Source organism: Aspergillus pseudodeflectus (genome assembly GCF_044049435.1).
Source record: "Aspergillus pseudodeflectus strain CBS 756.74 chromosome Unknown BJX68scaffold_49, whole genome shotgun sequence".
In the NCBI taxonomy this organism is placed as follows: Eukaryota; Fungi; Ascomycota; class Eurotiomycetes; order Eurotiales; family Aspergillaceae; genus Aspergillus; species Aspergillus pseudodeflectus.
The window spans coordinates 77433-95354 of NW_027263825.1; the positions used below are offsets into that span (position 1 = coordinate 77433).

Here is a 17922-nt window from a genome sequence, read left to right on the forward strand (position 1 = left end):
CCGCGGACAATTTAATGGCGAACAGGAGCCACTTTATTTAACCATGGATCTACAGTCTACCCCGCAACAGATTGATTCTGGATCAAGCCATAGCTCTGTTGGAGGCCCGCCCGCGCAAGTCAGGAGCGCCTGTGCTTGGTTTTCGTGTGCAAGGTCATTGGCTGGAGCGAACTCGATGGATTGTAATGGAGATGCACTGCTGTAGATTTGGAGGATATGCCCAGACTTGCTGCGAAATCGGATTTGCACCCTACATGCCAGGCGTGCAGAGCTCGAGGCCGCTAAAGGTCTGGTCGGCTGGTGCATAAAATTATGAATCCAAGGAACAAGGAGGGGGACGGTCGACAGAGTAACGACAGCAGCAGCGCAAGAGGTATCCGATCAATGCGTTGAGGCTCTCCTGATTTGGCCGATATACCGTTAAGAGGAAAGTACTACCTCCCTCTCACCTCACTCTGTTCGTGATACTTGGATATTTGACCCAAAAACAGGAGCTGGAGGCGGAACCCCACGCTGGGCAGCCGTATACGCATACGCATTCTCTGTGAGTATATTGTATTTAAGGATACCTGGTCTCTCGATTTCTCCCTTCCCTGTATATCTCTGCTACTTTTCAAACAGCCTGCCCCTTGGATCGATACGTTTTCTACTCGGTGCTTTGGCGGGTTCAAGGCGTGGTGTGGTCATGAGTCCAAACCACGCAAACAATAACCCGGGGTGTACTTGCTAGAGACACACCATCAGACAGTTTTATTATTTTTTTTTTTTTTTTTTTTTTTTTTTTGCGATGGCAAAAATGCCCGAGGATGCTTCTTATGATGATCACAAACAGGGACTACTGATTCGTGAGTAGCAAGAGTGGACAGAAGGGACCTCGGGAGAAATGAACGGATGCACAGCGTCCCAGCTCAAGGTGGAAACGCCTCCAAGGCTTCTTTGCCAGAAGAAAAGAAAGTCACCAACCAAGGTGGGCGACGGCTTTGACCCTGACGGGCGCGACTGGCGAGACAAATGAACCGCCTACTGTCGACTAACTTGAATTGGTTAGTGGGCCATTTTTAGTGCTGAGCGGCCATGTTCAGTGGCCACTGGTCTCTTTGAGGAAGCTCGAGATCTCTCCTTCCCAGCTACGGCTTCTTATTTCTTGAGGAATTCCTGGTCTCAAGTTCGCGGATGGTTGAACAGGGTGAACCGATTTCATGGACTTCAGCCTCTTGGGAGCCAAAAAAAAGAAGGAGATGGAAGCGGGAAATAATGAAAGGCGTTGTCTTTCAGCCGTTCAGAGATGAGACCTCGGAATATATAGTCGGGAGCTCCTGTATCTACATCCCAGGATACTGGGGCGGTTTCCTCCGTATCTTGCCCAATAGAACACGGCCCTTGGACCGTTTTCCCTTGCAGTTTCACGAGTACGGTGCCGAGCACGACTCGGGATGGTCAGCGCCGATACAACTGCGTACGCCAAAAAAAGGCTTTCGGAGACTCTCCGCCCGTTCTTGCGAGTCGCGAGTCGCCCGCAAGCGTGGGTTCCGGTTCTGTGACATGAGCAGATTCCAGAATGCCAATCGAAGTTCGAACCCACGCACTATCAATCCAAGGTTCAGCCAGTTGCAGGCTTATTATACCGAGCTTGTGCATGACAGGCTGATGTTTCAACGTGGAGAAAACTTACCGGGGCGAGTTGAAACTCATTCGAGCCACCCAGCAATCACCTGTTGGTCGCCCAATGCCCATGGACGACCCCATGCACTCCATTCAATTCGAGAAATATCAACGGCGAAGAGACACTTTATTCAGAAAAGCTTTTGAGGTCGGGATGGACAGATCTCTACATCTCAGTCAGATGACCAGTGGCTCCCTTGCCAACAGGATTTGATTTGGCAGGTGTTACCTTGATATTTGACAGATTCGACTAATACTTCTCAGCTGCTTTGCGCCGGGGTCTCCAGAAAAGTGAGACCAGAGGAAGAGGAAGCGGAGAAGACGCATGGAAGACGGTGGTGGCCATTCATTATTCGCCCTTGTTTACCCCGGCCGGGCCGGCCCTGCAGTGCACACTGGGGAATCAACGAATTAACCGAGTGACACTTGCGGGGAAATACCCTGATGGGACTGGTCCGTCTCGGGATTAACCGAGGCAGCAAAACGTCCCTCGGTTGGTGGATTAAATATGGAGCCAGACTCGGATTGAGTCGAACTGACTGGAATGAGACCTCACATGCTTCAAAGTCATTGGCTGCAGATGGCAAAGGATCAGTCCAACGTTCAAAAGCAAGTTAGTTGGTGTCTTACCACTATATCAGTGAGTGATATTAATCATGATTACGGGTTTTGGAATTAACCGAGGGAGGGAACCCCCAGAGGCCATTGGCCCCCGCAAGTGCACTCCGGGGAATTATGGGCCGATATGGGCGTCTGGGACCGGGCCATCTCCCCCCGACTACTCCGGAATGCCAGCTCAATCGAGTGAAGCCTACTCCAGATTTGCCGTGCCTTTGCCCGCAGCTTACCTCCTCAACCCGACATCCCCGCCCTTTGGGGTCATTTCTCCGGGCGCCACGGTCGCAGCGTCGCATTCGTCTCGCCACCAGCCCATCGCTTGCGATCAAGCTTTCTTTTTTAGCCGTAGGTGCATATTCGACCGAGCTGCCCCCTAATTTCAATTACCCTCTGGTGGGCTCCTGTCGCAAGCGTGTTTCCTGCCGGTTATAAAGATCTGAACCCCACCCCCCAGTCGTACCTGCCTCTCTTTCACTCACCTGTTTCTTCTCAGAAATCGGCAGCCAACATGACTAGCGACAACACGGAGAAGCAGACCTCGGCGTCCGAGGTCGAGGCCGCCAAGGGCGAACCCATCTACGATGCCGGCGAAAAGGTCGACTACGACCGAGCGGGCGCCATTGAGGCCGAGAGGGCCGAACATGCCATGACTGTGCTCGAGGCTGTCAAGGCCTATCCCGCTGCCAGTTGGTGGGCTTTTGTCATGTCGTGCACCATTGTAAGCTCTAAGCCCACGATAGGCAGATCATTGTCATCTTTCTAACCTTGCGCTGCGATAGATCATGGAGTCGTACTGTGTTTTCTTGATGGGACAGTTCATAGCAACAAGAAGATTCGCCAAGGATTTTGGCGTCGAGAGCCACACAGGCGAGTATATTATCGAAGCTTCATGGCAGTCGGCATTCCAGTGCAGCGGACCAATCGGTGCCTTTATCGGTGTCTTCCTCGCAGGTCCCATCACCAGCTGGATCGGATATCGATGGGCAACCATTGGCGGTCTCATGGCCTTGAACGCCTTCATCTTCATCTTCTATTTCGGCAACAGCCAGGGGGTGTTTTTCGCGGCCCAGATCCTCGAGGGCATCCCGTGGGGCATTTTCATCGGCAACGCACCCGCCTACTGTGCTGAAATTGTGCCCATGCGACTGAGAGCTCCCGCGACGCAGATGTTGCAGATGTTCTGGGCGATTGGGTCGATCATTGTCGGTGGTATCACTTACCACTACCAATCCATGGATCACCCCGACTCGTACAGGTTAGTTTCCGCTCCTCCCCATAGATGCTGCTTCGAGGAACCCTGTACTAACAGTCATCATCCCACAGGATGCCCATTGCCCTCCAATGGATGTTTCCTACTCCCCTCGCTATCCTCTTGTTCATTGCGCCTGAATCCCCCTGGTGGCTCGTACGAAAGGGCCGTCTGGCCGAGGCGGAGAAGGCTGTCCAGCGCCTGGGACGCGCAAGCGCAACCGACAACCCCGCCGACGCAGTCGCAATGATGCGTCGCACAATCGAGCTCGAGGCGACGCAGAAGAAGCCGAATCTCATTGAACTGTGGAAAGGTACCGATCGCTACCGCACCTTGATTGTGTGCGGTGTGTACGCATCTCAGAACCTGACGGGCAATCTGATTGCCAACCAAGCGGTTTACTTCTTCAAACGTGAGTAGTCGGGCCATTTCCTATGCAACGTCTTAGACATAGCAAGCATACTGACACCATCTCAGAGGCCGGCATGGCAGACGACACCGCATTCTCACTCGGTCTCATCACCTCTGCGCTCCAGGCCGTCTTCGTCATGCTCTCTTGGATCCTCACCACATACGTTGGCCGACGCACCATCTACGTCTACGGCCAACTCATCAACTGCGGCTTCCTGGTTGTCCTCGGTATCGCGGCTTCCGTCGGCGCTAGCAAGGCAGCAAGCAACGCCCAAGCCTCCCTCGGCCTGATCGTCTCCGTCCTCTTCTGCCTGGGACCCGCCCCCGCCTCGTGGGTCATCATCGGCGAGACATCCTCCGTCCGTCTCAGACCCTTGACAACCGGTATCGGACGCGGCGCCTACTACATCGTCAACATTCCCTGCATCTTCCTGTCGAGCTACATGCTCAACACGGACAAGTGGGACCTGGGCGGCAAGAGCGGCTACATCTGGGCTGGCACCGCGTTTATCTGCACAGCCATGTCTTGGCTCTGGATTCCCGAGATGAAGGACCGGTCCTTCCGTGAGATTGACATTCTCTTCAAGCGTAAGGTCCCGGCTCGCAAGTGGACGGAGACGGTCGTCGATATCCGCGATGATGAGTAGATGGAAATTGAGATCGCTGCTCGGAGATGCCCGAGTGGTAGTGAAGAGTGTGTTACATATATGAATGGTGAAGTGGTTGGTTGATTGTTATAGAGAGTAGCTACTGGGACTTCTCTCCGTCCCGTAGGAGCCCCAGATTATTGGCAATTGTATTCTCCAAGGCCTTGGTTCTGTGTCTCAGTGATTTCATCCGATAGTAGTCAGTCTCAGCGTCGACAACACGTGCAGTATAGAGGTACTTACTGTAATCCTTCTTTTTTCTCAACATGCAGGCGAGCATGCTCTTGAAGGGTTTGTCCTCTTGACTATATTTCAAGGAGCGATAAAGCGAGACCCGTCGGTTGGACCGCTATCGTACCTGATATATGGGGCTTGTTGAAGGTCAGAGAGGTTCTGAGTGAGATGGGAGGTCATCTACCGCCCTTCGTTCCTTCCTCGACAGCACCCGTCGCGTAGCCTATATCTAGTGGAGATCCGTACCTGTTCTTCCTTGATAACAAGTACTTTCAATGTTCTATCCGAGATACAACGTAGCCGATAAAGGTGCGTGTGTGTGTGTGCAATGCTGGAAGATGATTTCACGATAGAAATGATGTACATATACTTGAATTCGGCCATTTCATTGCGCATCCTAAACATCCTTCCACTTGAGAACCGCCTTGACCACAGATCCGTCGTCCAGCCCAGCGAGTGCGTCCTCGAAGTCGCGCGCCTATACGGAGTGTCTGTTAGCTTGGTCACCCTCGCTGAACAGCCTGACTGGAAAACGCATTACGCACCTCGAAATACGTAACCAGCTTGTCGATTGGGAATTTGCCCTCGCGGTACCACCGGATCAATTTTTCAACCGCCTGCATGGATTAGATTCGCATGTACGTTCATCACCAATTGATCTCTAGCAGGAATTTCGATTCGGAGGGATGGGATCAGATAAGTACGTACCTCCTTCGGAACACAGTCACCCTCGATACACCCGATAATCGACCTCCCCGCCTAGAGCAAAACGTCAGCAACCCTATTTCTCTCTCTCTCTCCTTCGTCTCCGTCCACAGGACGGGATCCAAAACATACATTCATATGCGTAATCGCACTAACCCCCAACTCATACTGCATCGGCGGGACACCAATAAGAACGAGTTTCCCGCGCTGCCTCAGCGCCTTAAGTCCGTCCTCGATCATCGCAGGTGACCCCGTCGTATCGATGACAACGGAGACGCCGTTCGGGTACAGGGATAGAATAGCCTTGTGTAGGATGACATCGTCGGGCGAGGTATCGATGACGTGTGTTGCGCCGAGGTCTGTTGCGAGTTGGAGCCGCGACGCGATGCGGTCGATGCCGATTGTGGCTTTGTGCGGGGTTATTTGGGTGGTCTTGCTTGCTGTCAGTATGCGTTTATAGTGCAATTGTGTGTCATAGGAGGCAGAGACTAGATGTAGTGATTGTGGGAAGATACTGTACCATCAAAGCAGCCAACCCCACGCTCCCCAGCCCCAATACAACAACAACATCGCACTCGGTCGGCCGCGCAATATTCTCAATGGCGCCCATCCCCGTCTGGAACCCGCAGCCCAGGGGCGCAAATAGAGACAGCTCCTCTTCGCTGTTCACAAGGTGTTTGGCGTTGACAACACACGCTTTGTCCACGATGCTGTACCGTGAGAAACTCGATTGGCCGAAGAAGCGCGAGTAGATTTCCTCCCTGCCTTTCCTGGAGTCTTCTCCCTCTTCTGGTGTAGCGCTAGTAACAGCTCCCCTTCGTCCAATGTAGTTCTCCCCCGCAAACTCGTGGCAGTAGGCCGGGTGTCTCTCCGCGCACTGCTCGCATTCGCCGCAGGAGTAGAAGGAGAGGAGGACGGGGTCGCCTTCGCTGAGACCCGTAACATTCTCTCCGATTTTGCGGATATATCCAGACCCTAGATCACAACATATCGATATCAGTATCAGTAACACCAACCCCCGCGACAGCCTCCAAAACAAAGCGCAAAACGACGATTATAAAGCCAACAAAATGACGAAAGAAAAGGCAATTCTACCCTCATGCCCCATAACCTTCGGATAACTAATCCCAAACGTCCCGTTGGGCACGGCAGAGAGGACAATGTCGGTGTGGCAGACGCCCGAGGCGACCATCTCCACGAGGACTTCATCGGGGCCCGGCGTGTCGGCGACGTGCACGGGCTCGAGGGCCCAGGAGAGGGCGCTGAAGCGCGGCTCGCGGGCGACGATTGCTTTTGTGGGGGGCATTGCGGTTCAATCTCCCTCAAATCTGGGAGTAGAGGGGGATTGAGAAAGACGAGAGTTGCGACTCTTTTTTGCGAAGGTTGTGTTTTCCCCTCACTTGGAGCCGCGATCAGGGCGCTTTTTGTGGGGCGACAGAAAGTATATCTGCGCATCTTCGGCTTTTCCCCGCTTGGCCGGCATTAGGGGGAGTTCGGTATATAGGGTGTTTGAAACAGACTAGAATTGGGGTCGGGATAGAGGGAGGGGTGGCTTGAAGTATGCCAGTGTTTTATGCATGTATATCAAGCATGTGTCTGCAGGTTTCAGCTGGAGTCTCGTTCCTGCATCAACGCTTCAAGCACCTCGGTTCAAGAAAATAAGTGTACAGGCCAGTTAAGCAGTGGCTTGAAATATTCCATTTAATTGCTTCTGATTAGTTATGCATCCAATATCACTAATCCTATCCACAAATCCAGGTCTACAACTTCGACCCCATATCCAACCTAAGTACACGCGTTAGCTCCTCATCCGCAAATGACCTCAACCATAAAAGAACACAAAAAAAAAAAAAAAACTTGAACTCACTTGATATGCACACTCTTCGGCTCCGTATACTCTAGCAGCGCATACTTGCCCAGCTCCCGTCCCTGCCCACTCGCCTTGATTCCTCCAAACGCCGTGTTGACATCCGGTAGGAACGGCGAGTTGACTGCGACGCCACCGCACTCAAGCTGACTTGACACGCGCAGGGCGCGGTCGATGTTTGAGGTGTAGATTGATGCTGCATGTACGCTTTAGCTTTCCAGTACCTCTTTGACTAGTCCAAAAGAAAAGGTGCTGAAGGGGGTGAGAAAGTGGAAAGGGGACGCACCAGCAAGTCCATACTCCGTCCCATTCGCCAACGCAACTGCCTCCTCCTCCGTCTCGAACGTCTGTATACACATAACGGGTCCGAAGATCTCCTCGCGGACAATCGGGCTCTCCGGGTCCGGATTCAGGAAGATAGTCGGCTTGATGAAGAACCCCTTTTCGCCCTTTTGTTCGCCACCAGTGACGAGTGTTGCAGTCTTCTTGCCGATCTCGATATAGGACATGATCTTGTCGAATTGAAGCTTGTCGACGATGGGCCCGAACGAGGTAGCTGGGTCAAGCGGGTCGGAACCCAGGGCCGCTTCTGTTGCGGCAAAGGCCGTTTTGAGGGCTTCGGTGAATTTCTCGGCGATGGGCTTTTGGACCAGGACGCGGCTTGTTGCTGGATGGCGTGTGAGTATGTGGCTGTGGGTACTGTGAGTGTGCAATGTATGAAAGACTCACCGACACAGACCTGGCCCGAGTTAAACAGGAAGCCGCAGACACTGCTCTCGTCAGCATACGCTCCACTGCCACAAAGTAAGGAATAAAGAGACGGGATCAGACTCACCCCCCAACCGCCCTCTCAAAATCCACATCCCCAAAGACAATCGCCGGACTCTTCCCCCCAAGCTCCAGCGTAACCTTCTTCAGATTACTCCTCGTCGCCGCATCCTGCACGGCCCTGCCACCGCCAATTGATCCCGTGAAACTAATCTTCCTGATCCCCAAATGTCCCGCAAGCGCAGCCCCGGTCTCCGATGCCCCGTTCAGAATCTGCACCGTCCCCGGCGGGAATCCGGCCTGGGCATAGAGCTCACCGAGCGCAAGGGCGCCAAAGGGTGACTTTTCAGACGGCTTGTAAATGAAGCAGTTGCCCGCCGCGAGGGCCGGCGCAATCTTCCACCCGATGTACATGAACGTCGCGTTCCAGGAGCCGATCCCCGCGCAGACGCCGAGGGGCTCGTGGCGGACGATTTTGTAGGTTCCGTTTGATTCGGGGTACGATTCGCCGGCGAGTTTGTCGGTCCAGCCGGCGTAGTCTAGTTATTCTCAGCATTTGCTTTCTCCTACAAAATAAGAGTAGAGGATTCAGCTATAGATCAGGGGCGGCATACATCGATAAACCTCAACCATATGCGCAATCTCAAACCCCTTGGTCGGAGAGACGGGCTTCCCCGTGGGCAGGGATTCGAGGGCCGCGAGACGGTCCGCATTTTGTTCGACGAGATCCGCAAAGCGGAGCATGCATTTTGCGCGCTCGGAGGGGGCGAGCTTCCCCCAGGTGGTCTTGAAGGCGGTTGCGGCGGCTGCGACGGCGGTGTCGACGTCTTCTTTCGAGGCGATGTGGGCGGCGTGGGGGATGGGCGAGCCGTCGTATGGGTTCATAAGAGAGAGACGGGCAGAGGATGTGCTGTCGACATACTGTGTTTCATGGTGTTAGTGTGCTGCATCGATAACTAGGTAACGAAATTGAACGGTGTTGGGAAAGCCGCCGTACCTGGTTGTTTATAAACAGCTGAGTAGGGAGGGAAGACAGGAGGTGAGACGACATGTTGGCGTTTCAAGTTGAACTATTTCCGACTCTGACAATGGCAATATAGCGCAGAGGGGCAGCGGAACTTTATACCAAGTGTCAGATCCCAGTGGAATGATTCCGCGCTGTTCCGCGCTTACTTCCGAGGCTACTATCAGTCCAGCTGCCTTGGAACTACAGATTGATTGGAAGCTCCCCGGAACAGTTTCAGCTTTAATCTAACGCACGCCAGATGGGTAAGCAGCGACACCATGGAGCCAGGGCCGCGCTATGCGCCAGAGTCCGATATGTCCGCAGCCGACCTACTATTGGTGCAGAAGTGGCTTAGGGCGTTCCTCTTCGCAGGCCCGTGGATAAGCAAGAGAAATAAACATCCTTTCGCACTTTCTGGCTTATGCCGGTCGCTAGTTGTCGGCCGCTGGCCTCGAAAGGCGTCCTGTAAGGCGGCGGTCGGTGAGAGCGAAGTGTGGGTGCCATGCCCTAACCGCACCAGGCCATGTTAACATGTATTTACACGCGTGGCAAACATTGCGCTCAGCCTGACCAGTTATTGGAAGAAACTTTCAAGACCTGTCTCGATCAATCAGTGGTATCAGGAAAGGTAGAGCCTGAGTTAGTACGAGCGCACCTGGTGACTCTGAGGAGAACGAGTTGGGCTTTGAAAGGGTTAGAGAAGACGAGGTACAAGTGATTTAGTGCAAAATTGCTTAGAAGGTTCATGAGGTTCCTGCCTCTCGAGGATGGTCTGCTTTTTGTGGGTCCAATTCAAGGTGTGATATATGCCCGAGATGTATCTTGTATGTATGCCATGTAATGTGCACAGTCTCGGCCCTATGCTATGTGGTGAATCTATTATACAGCTTCCGGCTCTATCTCGCTCGCGCCTTCAAAGCCCTCGTCCATCGCGTCGGGGTTGAGGTTTGCCACGTCGGGCGCGACACCGTCTTTGTGTTTCTGATCGTGTGAAATCGAGTCCCAGCCCAGGGGCTTGGAGTCGTCTTTGACGTATTCGGACATGGGGAACTATCTCGTTAGTTGATAAATTAGTTGATAATTGAGAAGATAAATGGATGGAATCATACGTAGTGATCGTTCTTCTTCATGGTAACCACCCACGGAACGTTGTCGAATGTCACCGCCCGCAATCGGAAGTATGTGTTGTCGGGGATCTTCTTAACTTCCTCCACGAATCGGGTGAGGTCCGGCGTTGGGACGCCATTGACCGCTGTGATGAAGTTGGTCGGCGACAAGCCGTATTGGGATGCGGGAGACCCGCGACTCTGCTCTCATTAGCATGTACCAAGGGGGGAATATATAGGATAAACGCACCCTTGCGCTAACATAGATTTCGCTATGTAGCTTGGAAATCTGCTGGCGTACCGCATGGTGCGGCTTCTGCAACACAGCGCCGCAGAACACAACTGCCCGATCTGTCTCCAGATCCTCCGTCGACACAGTCGGCACCTTGATCGTCATCTCTTCTCCATTTCGTACAATCAGCGCTTCGAGGGCTTCCTCTTCATACATAATGTCCAGCTCAGACACCCGCGTGATCAGCTGGCCATTGAGCGTCAAAATGATATCACCCTCCTGGAAGCTGTCGGCCGCCGAGTCAAACTCTGGGGGCGGGCAGTCAACCTTGCGCACCATGAACAGCTGATGCCGGGCTGGGTTGGCCTTGGCCACTTTTTCGATCCACTCTTCAGACACACCCATAATGCGGGCCTGGCTCATCTGCACCACGTAGCTCTCCATGTTGAGGATCCGCAGTTTTGGCAGGACTCCCTCTTGAATTTTGCGAACAACTGGCAGCAGCGACGGCGTTGCGAATCCGAGGTGATACTCGACGTCCTTGTGCGAGCTTGGCGTGCGCTCACCGAGGTAATTCAGCCACAGCGCTTGGACAACACCGTCCTCACCAACCAATACACCATTTGAACACTGTCCGCTCAGGCCGGTATCCACCGTCACAGCATCCAAGTTGATCGCGCGGTACCGCGGGGCAGAGGCGTTGGCCGGGATGGAAACCGTCGTGATATCAGTGACCGCGGTCTTGGCCACCACAATGCGGAAGTTCTGGTTGAACCCGACAAAGATAGTATCCTGTCCTTGCTTGATGAAGTCCGTGCTAAGCTTCGCGCTTTTAACCGGAGCCTGAACTAAAGATGGATCGTACTGAATAATGCAGTAGTTTTGCAGCGGGTGGAGGAAGACGACCTTGGCAGCGACAATAATCGAATCGGCCACGGTCACGTTGATGTCACAGAGGTTGTACGGCACAATCGCGCGCGACACGACTACCAACCCCTTTTCAGCGTCAATTACCAGCCCAAATCCTGTCTTCTTGGCTTGCGGAAACCCGTCTAGCTTCAGAGGCATCGTGCAAGAAACGCGTACGAAGCTGCGTACAATTTCCGCTGCGGCCGGTTGACTCACGCCATCCAGCTGGATAAAGTCGGCCTTTCTTGGGACGGGAGCGATGGCGGGTACAGGGTCTGCCAGGTCGGAGAAATCCCAGAGACCCGTATTGTCATTGCGGAGCGCTAGTCGCATTTTCGGGTGCCAATGTCGGTCGATATACACAATGCTGGTACCCCGAGTGTGAAGATCGCGAATATGCCGATAAGAGATGACAACCCGAGACCGGTCAGGAATCGTCTTCATCACCTCGACGAACTCGTCCAAATTCCTAGTCTTTCGTTTATCAACCGAATCGATCAGCCATCCTGAAAGCGTGTTTTCAAGCTTGAAGGAGCCTGCCGCCTCGCAAACGTAAACACCTTTGGTCGCAATGGCGTACAGCCGAGCTTGTTGGTACGACAGGTTATGGAATGTTGCGCCGGCCACGGTGACAAAGCGATCGGGCGTGATGGCATGCAGGTCGCCCACCTCACACTCAACCTCCACATCTTGACCGCCTCTCTGCACCAGCAAACGCACGGTTTGCCCAACGCTGGTGTCCAGAATGTCGTCAAGCCGGATAAACTGGGTCAGCAGCTCTCCATTGACCTGCAGGAGCACGTCGCCTTCCAGAATCTTTCCGTCGGCGGGTCCCTCAGGAAGGATAATCTCGGCAACCAGCATATTCGTCTCATTAGGAGCGGCCTTGCGCACCGCCGTCTCCCACTGTGGCGTCAGCCCTAGTCGACGGCATTCATCAAACGGCTTGAGCATCCACTGTGTTTGAATAGTTCCTCTGGTGACAGGCTCGCCCTTGCGGATGCATTCCAATGCCCGCAGTGGTCGGTCCAGCGGGAGGAAGTAGTCCGTTGCTGCCCCATCTGCACGACCGCCCGCCTGCAGAGCGATTGCATGACCGTCAATATTAACCACAGGACTGCCGGAGCTACCACCACTAGCTGCAGCCGCCGCCTGGATGTAATTGGTGTTGAAGTCGCTGTACCCCTCGCCGTACTCGGGCGCGTTCCGGTCGAGTCGACTGATGACACCCGAGAGGATACTCAGCTTCTCTCCTGCATCGTTACCAACGACTCGAATCTCCGATCCCACGCGAGCAGCATCGGGTTTAAGCTTGAGTTCTCGGAGCTTCATGTGACGGATTGCTTTGGGGTCGAATTTGAGAATACCGAAATCGTGCACTGGGTCTCGGTATACGGGGTAAACGTCGCACTAATCAAGCGACTCTGTTAGAATGGCTTTCCTCGTCGACGCATCGGCACTTACCTCTTCGTGGTTATCGAAAATAACGTAGCCCCAGAACGGTCCGGGACAGACGACATGCCGATTGGTAAGGATATATCCCCGCTCGGCATCAACCACAAATCCCGTAGCTTGACTGCTCATAGACAAATCCGTGTCAAAAGAGCAAGTCTGGCAGAAGTGGATAGAGACAACGCTCTTCACCACCTCTTCGATGGTAGCCTGCCATTCCGGCGAGTCCGCCTGAGTAGGCCCGATCGCCATCAACGGGCCCAGATCCTCCTCATCCTCCACATCGTAGACTGTTCCGTTGGCGGGTGTCGAATCGCCGGGTGTCAGTGTTGAATTTTCGGGTTTCGGGTGTTTGACCGGCCGCTCCGCACCGGCGGTGATTGAGTTGCGCTTGCGCTTTGCGCCTGCTTCTCCGTTCATATTGGTGCTAGCTGCGTGGGCGATGCCACGTCTGGGAGGAAGGATCGGGGACGTCAGATGGGGCCGGATTGACCGGTTGGGTGGCCGACTGGTGACAAAGGGTTCGGAAATTCCAGCGGCAGCTGATGACGACCGCAACAGTACCGGAGTCGGGCACAAAGGAGCTCTTGATAGGCGACCCGAAACTAGAGTCGAGATCGCGGCAGTTCGAGTCGCAGAGGCTGAGATGGGATGAGTCGAAGCAGAGCGATGAAGGGGGGAGGACCAAGCAGGGAGTGACGCAGTTGAGGCAGAAGGCGCAGCAGCGGCGATAACAGAGCTGAAAGGAATAGCAACACTCAGGCACCTTCTGTTGGCTACGGGCCAACAATACATTCACAGAGGGCCAGAGAAAGTCCGGGGAAGAGAAAGAGGAAAATCAGAGAGAAGCGAGCGAAAGGAGGGCAATTGAGGAGGACAACGAGGCTGACAAAAAAGTCAGGCGAACTGCGAACCTTGTGAAGGTTGTGGAGGCCGACGCGATCCACCCTGGACAGTGTAGGCGGAGAGCCTCATCGGCCGCACTGATTGGGCCTTCCCACCCTCCTCCTGATGCACTCTCTGTCAGTCTGATGACCGGCATTCCGGGATTTCTTTTCTTTTCAGGACAGATTTATAAGATCATGATATTTTCAAGGGTCCTATATTGCGTCTGAGACCGGCATCCCTACTTCTCACCTGCAATCATACCCAAACAGTGACTAATAATATACAATTCTAGATGTTCTATTGAAGACATATTCTATGTTATTCACATAGTCACGCCAACAGGTAGTCAAGCTCCTGATGTATCCCCAAGCGCTATTGTCAAGAATAACAGGCCCAGAATATCCGAAATAGACCCCAGGAAATGACAAGGTACACCCAGCGCCGGCTCTTTCGGTCTGCAGGTGTGGGCAGCTATCGCGAATCTGTGCTCCGGGAGCGGCGCATCAAAGTGGTGGGGTCGAGGAGTTGTTGAAGCCGAGTGTCCAACAATCTCTCAAGGTGGTGAAAGGTCCATTAATCTCCCATCCAGTGAGGGAGATCGCTTTGAATGTCGATCAGAGTTGGCGAGGTTGTCCTCCCAGCTAGCTCACACAGCATTTTCAGCGGTAGGTGATGGGCTGGGCCCTCCGTTCCCTTGCGCGGTGTTCGCAGCACGCGGAAACAACTCGTTGAGTTTGGTGTAGAGTTCAGCAATCGCCGGTAGATTCGGTGGTGGAGTCATGATAGCAGGCGCTGGAGGGACCACTCCTCCCTTTTTGCCCTTATCAGCAACTGTGGCCAGATACGCCAGGTTGACTTGCAGGCGACGCATGCAATTCATGTATTCAGGGCTCCGTTGAGCATTTTTGTCCGCGTTCGATTCCGACGTCGGCGAGGGGTTTGAATCTTGTGCTGCCTGGGCCGGTGGACCGCCCGCCTTGCCCGAGGATTGTAGGTTGACAGCTTCCTGAAGCAACATCGAGTTTATTTCCAGAAGAACCGAAACGCGTTCCTTTTCACGCGCGGTGGCCGCTTGGGATTGAGCCGACTGCGGAGCGTTCTGCGACACGTTCTGTGACGCGCTCTGCTGGGTAGGTATCTGTTGCTGGGACGCGACCATGTTCTTTGCTGAACTTGAAGCCATGTTTTGAGGAAAGGACTGCGCCTGCGTCGTGGGAGTGTTTGTAGTCGAGGGGACGGACTGGGGAAAGGCGCCGGTAACGGGTGGCTGGGTAAAGGGACTCGGAGTCGAGAAATTGCCGTGGGGTCCTACAAGGCAGGATGATCAACACCCCAGTTAGCGGCTTGTCCTTGCTTTAAAGATAACCTTGATAACGAAAGCATGACAGGGTCGGAGTATGCAGCACAGATTCCATCAGCTGTTCTAAGGTGAACCCTCGGAGAGGAGGCGACAACAGGGGTTATCGGAGACACGAGAAAAAGAAACGAGAGCAGGGGAAAAAGAAACCAACGGAATCAACGTACCAGGCGATTGCTGGGGAAAGCCTGACGGCATCATAGCTCCACCAGGTTGCAGCGGCACAGCAGCGAAAGAAGGCTGCGAGGGCGGATTCGACTGAGAAAAGGACATTTGGTTCGGATAGTAGGGGAACTGCTGCACATTACCCTGGGAAGGGACAGGGTAGCCCGGGTTGTGCTGCATCGGATAGCCTGGAGCGTTGGGGTCCATGGTCGCTTCTCGTTCAAGAATCAAGAGTCTTGGAGGCGCGCAATCAGGATAATAATAGTGCTATTAATAATAAAATACCAGGGTGGTTAATTAAGAGTCTCTCCAGCCGTCCTGGGCCGGGCCAAATCCGAGAGGAGGATGTCCCGCGCAGGTCGATTGAACCGTCGAATCGATTCGCCAACTCGCTCAAAAACGACTTTGGCAGAAGGCGCTCGAATGCAAGAAAAAGAAAAGTGGGATTAGGAAGGATAGAATGACGGTGATTGGTTGTTCAAAAGAGTGTTGGCAAAGAATGAATCAGGCTGGAAAGAGATGGTCGGGACAAAAGAGATTTGCTGGCCGATCAGCCCTTTGCTCCTCTGGGGCGGACAGACTAATGCAATGGGCTTGGCTGGGCATTCAGCAGTGGGGTGGGAGATTGATTAAAGGCGAACCATGATAACGGGGAATGTACTGGCAATAATGTACAGAGGATGGGAAATCTTGAAGTTGACAAGAGGAGAAACGCCAAAACGCCAAACGAGCGACGCCGAGTTCGCAGAGCTCAACTGAAGCAGCTCAAGTCAGGTGGGGTAAGTAATTTACACCTCCAAACGGGCTTTTGCCGGGTAAATCCGTGTATTTCTCCTTGTATACGGGTATAATACAGCGGCAGCATCCTCAAACAACTTCAACTGTCCATTTCTCGACCTCCTAATGTTCAGTTTTATCGCAAATGTGCGATATCCCAGATCAAGGGAACGTTTATATCTCCCAGTCGGTCATCTCCTTGTCTCTAGCTTGATGACTTGAACCGAGTTTCGAGGAAGACCAAGCTGTTTCTCCGCTGGTGGCAGCTCAGCAAACGGCTTGTCCAACGTCAACCCACTTGATTCATCAAGATCATGAAAAATCTCTGGAAGCAGATCTGGCCTGCAAATCTTGGCTGGAAGCTGATCTCCGACACCTCCATGTTAACAGCAGAAACTTGACAAAGCCACGCAACGACGCGACTCACACTCTCCGAATTCGAGGGATCATTGGAGGCATATATACCTGTCAGTTCAAGGCTACCTGGTACTCTCCCCAAATCTACTCTCTCCTGATTCTCCAGCACAAAGGTGACAGAAAGGCGATCCTTGTGATGAGCTCAGGTGCTTTTACTCAACAGTGCTCTCCTGCAGTTAACCGGTGCATGGGAGGGCAGATAGGTACATGGCGGTACCTGGATTGGGGACCAGATCCGTGGCTTTGGCAGTGTCAATGGCAGTCGGTCCCATCGCAAGGCAGTCGGGTGAACGCCTAGTCTACTACCTGAATCACTCTGACTTAGGTTATTGGTGGACCGGTCAGTTGAACAGTCTCCGCGGGTCAACCGATGGGAAGCGCTATGAGCCCTGCAGTACGAGTCCATCTCGCGGTCTCGCGGAGTTGCCACTATCTAAATAAGATGCTGGTACTTTAGTCGATTTCAAAGTCAACTTTGTCTCCTCTTTCATTTAACTTCCGCCACAGACGACGTTTGATGGGTGTCACTAGAGGAACCTGACAAGTCACATCGCTGCGGGGCCACCCAGCTTTGATGTATCATCCCTTCTTCTGCCACTCATGGCGGACCATCAGATTGTCTTCAACACTTCTTGCCGAAACGAAATGTCGGCCCAGTCGGCCAAACAAGAATGTAGAGCCACGAGAAGAGGTTGAATACTGAGTACAAACTCGGGAGCAAATGGGTTCCAACGCTTTTCTGCGGCAACTCGATACCAACTCGAGTCAAGATACGTCTTTTCAAGCCTCTGATAGTACATCAATCGTGGTGACCAGAGTCAACATCTTCTCGGAGTCACTCCCACTGTTCGGAAATTGCGCAGTACATTCTCTCAAGGGTATGAGCTCCCTCGTGTCAAAGCACCGAAGCACTGAAGAACCGAGTAAAAACTCCGTTCCTGGATTATCCATCACGTATGATGAGTGCCAGCCAACCATGTATCTGATCTGGTGACAGATTGTTCGCTTCCACGGCTTCTCCCTGCTTCTACTATAGATAGGCCATGTTTTTTCTGGGGCTGAGATCAACGCATGAGGATCAGACCCACCCCACCCCGACACGACACCAGACACCTCAGGTAGAGAAAACTTTATTGAATTCCAGAATCGATCACGGGCAGGGGCAACTCCGCTAGAAGGATCAAACGAGGCTGATGAGAACTTAGACACGCTCAGTTTGAGACTGGTCATGCTTTGCTCCCGCATCTACTCCGAAGTCCAATGCGCATATCTTCCCCTGATCCACGCGGAACAGTGTGCCGCCTCTCCTGCTATGCACAGCCAGATGATCCGTAGCCTATCAAAGGCAGTGTGTCCCCAGGGTCAAGGCGTTCGCCCCTCAGTTTGGCGGATCATCACTGCGGATTGGATTGATGGTGATATGCATTAGCCTGGAACATCAATGCAGTGGCG

The 17922-nt window shown here is 53.3% G+C and overlaps 6 protein-coding genes across 6 annotated transcripts; 1 reads left to right on the top strand and 5 right to left on the bottom strand.

Moving 5' to 3' along the window:
- The first annotated feature begins 2178 nt into the window (after window positions 1–2178).
- BJX68DRAFT_244368 (putative MFS maltose transporter) lies at window positions 2179–4747 on the top strand. Its single transcript, XM_071041299.1, has 4 exons — window positions 2179–2998; window positions 3060–3535; window positions 3604–3941; window positions 4007–4747. Exons 1-4 carry the CDS (start codon window positions 2789–2791, stop codon window positions 4585–4587), a joined length of 1605 nt encoding a protein of 534 aa, XP_070895270.1. The 5' UTR covers window positions 2179–2788; the 3' UTR covers window positions 4588–4747.
- A 351-nt stretch (window positions 4748–5098) lies between these two features.
- BJX68DRAFT_244369 (NAD(P)-dependent alcohol dehydrogenase) lies at window positions 5099–6901 on the bottom strand. The gene is made up of 6 exons (XM_071041300.1): window positions 6622–6901; window positions 6047–6501; window positions 5659–5958; window positions 5530–5580; window positions 5367–5438; window positions 5099–5299 (listed from the first exon to the last, which is right to left on the bottom strand). Exons 1-6 carry the CDS (start codon window positions 6830–6832, stop codon window positions 5219–5221), a joined length of 1170 nt encoding a protein of 389 aa, XP_070895271.1. The 5' UTR covers window positions 6833–6901; the 3' UTR covers window positions 5099–5218.
- Window positions 6902–7213: 312 nt separating this feature from the next.
- BJX68DRAFT_244371 (aldehyde dehydrogenase domain-containing protein) lies at window positions 7214–9236 on the bottom strand. Its single transcript, XM_071041301.1, has 7 exons — window positions 9159–9236; window positions 8776–9082; window positions 8229–8700; window positions 8123–8163; window positions 7680–8060; window positions 7394–7589; window positions 7214–7311 (listed from the first exon to the last, which is right to left on the bottom strand). Exons 1-7 carry the CDS (start codon window positions 9210–9212, stop codon window positions 7287–7289), a joined length of 1476 nt encoding a protein of 491 aa, XP_070895272.1. The 5' UTR covers window positions 9213–9236; the 3' UTR covers window positions 7214–7286.
- A 424-nt stretch (window positions 9237–9660) lies between these two features.
- On the bottom strand, window positions 9661–13842 carry BJX68DRAFT_244373 (putative nuclear serine protease HtrA2/Nma111). The gene is made up of 4 exons (XM_071041302.1): window positions 12879–13842; window positions 10524–12824; window positions 10277–10474; window positions 9661–10217 (listed from the first exon to the last, which is right to left on the bottom strand). The coding sequence occupies exons 1-4, from the start codon at window positions 13659–13661 to the stop codon at window positions 10047–10049; spliced, it is 3453 nt and encodes a 1150-aa protein (XP_070895273.1). The 5' UTR covers window positions 13662–13842; the 3' UTR covers window positions 9661–10046.
- Window positions 13843–13961: 119 nt separating this feature from the next.
- Window positions 13962–15986, bottom strand: BJX68DRAFT_244375 (uncharacterized protein). The gene is made up of 2 exons (XM_071041303.1): window positions 15279–15986; window positions 13962–15062 (listed from the first exon to the last, which is right to left on the bottom strand). The coding sequence occupies exons 1-2, from the start codon at window positions 15481–15483 to the stop codon at window positions 14401–14403; spliced, it is 867 nt and encodes a 288-aa protein (XP_070895274.1). The 5' UTR covers window positions 15484–15986; the 3' UTR covers window positions 13962–14400.
- A 1077-nt stretch (window positions 15987–17063) lies between these two features.
- BJX68DRAFT_158429 (uncharacterized protein) lies at window positions 17064–17862 on the bottom strand. Its single transcript, XM_071036807.1, has one exon. It carries the CDS (start codon window positions 17713–17715, stop codon window positions 17251–17253), a length of 465 nt encoding a protein of 154 aa, XP_070895275.1. The 5' UTR covers window positions 17716–17862; the 3' UTR covers window positions 17064–17250.
- Between the last annotated feature and the right edge of the window lie 60 nt (window positions 17863–17922).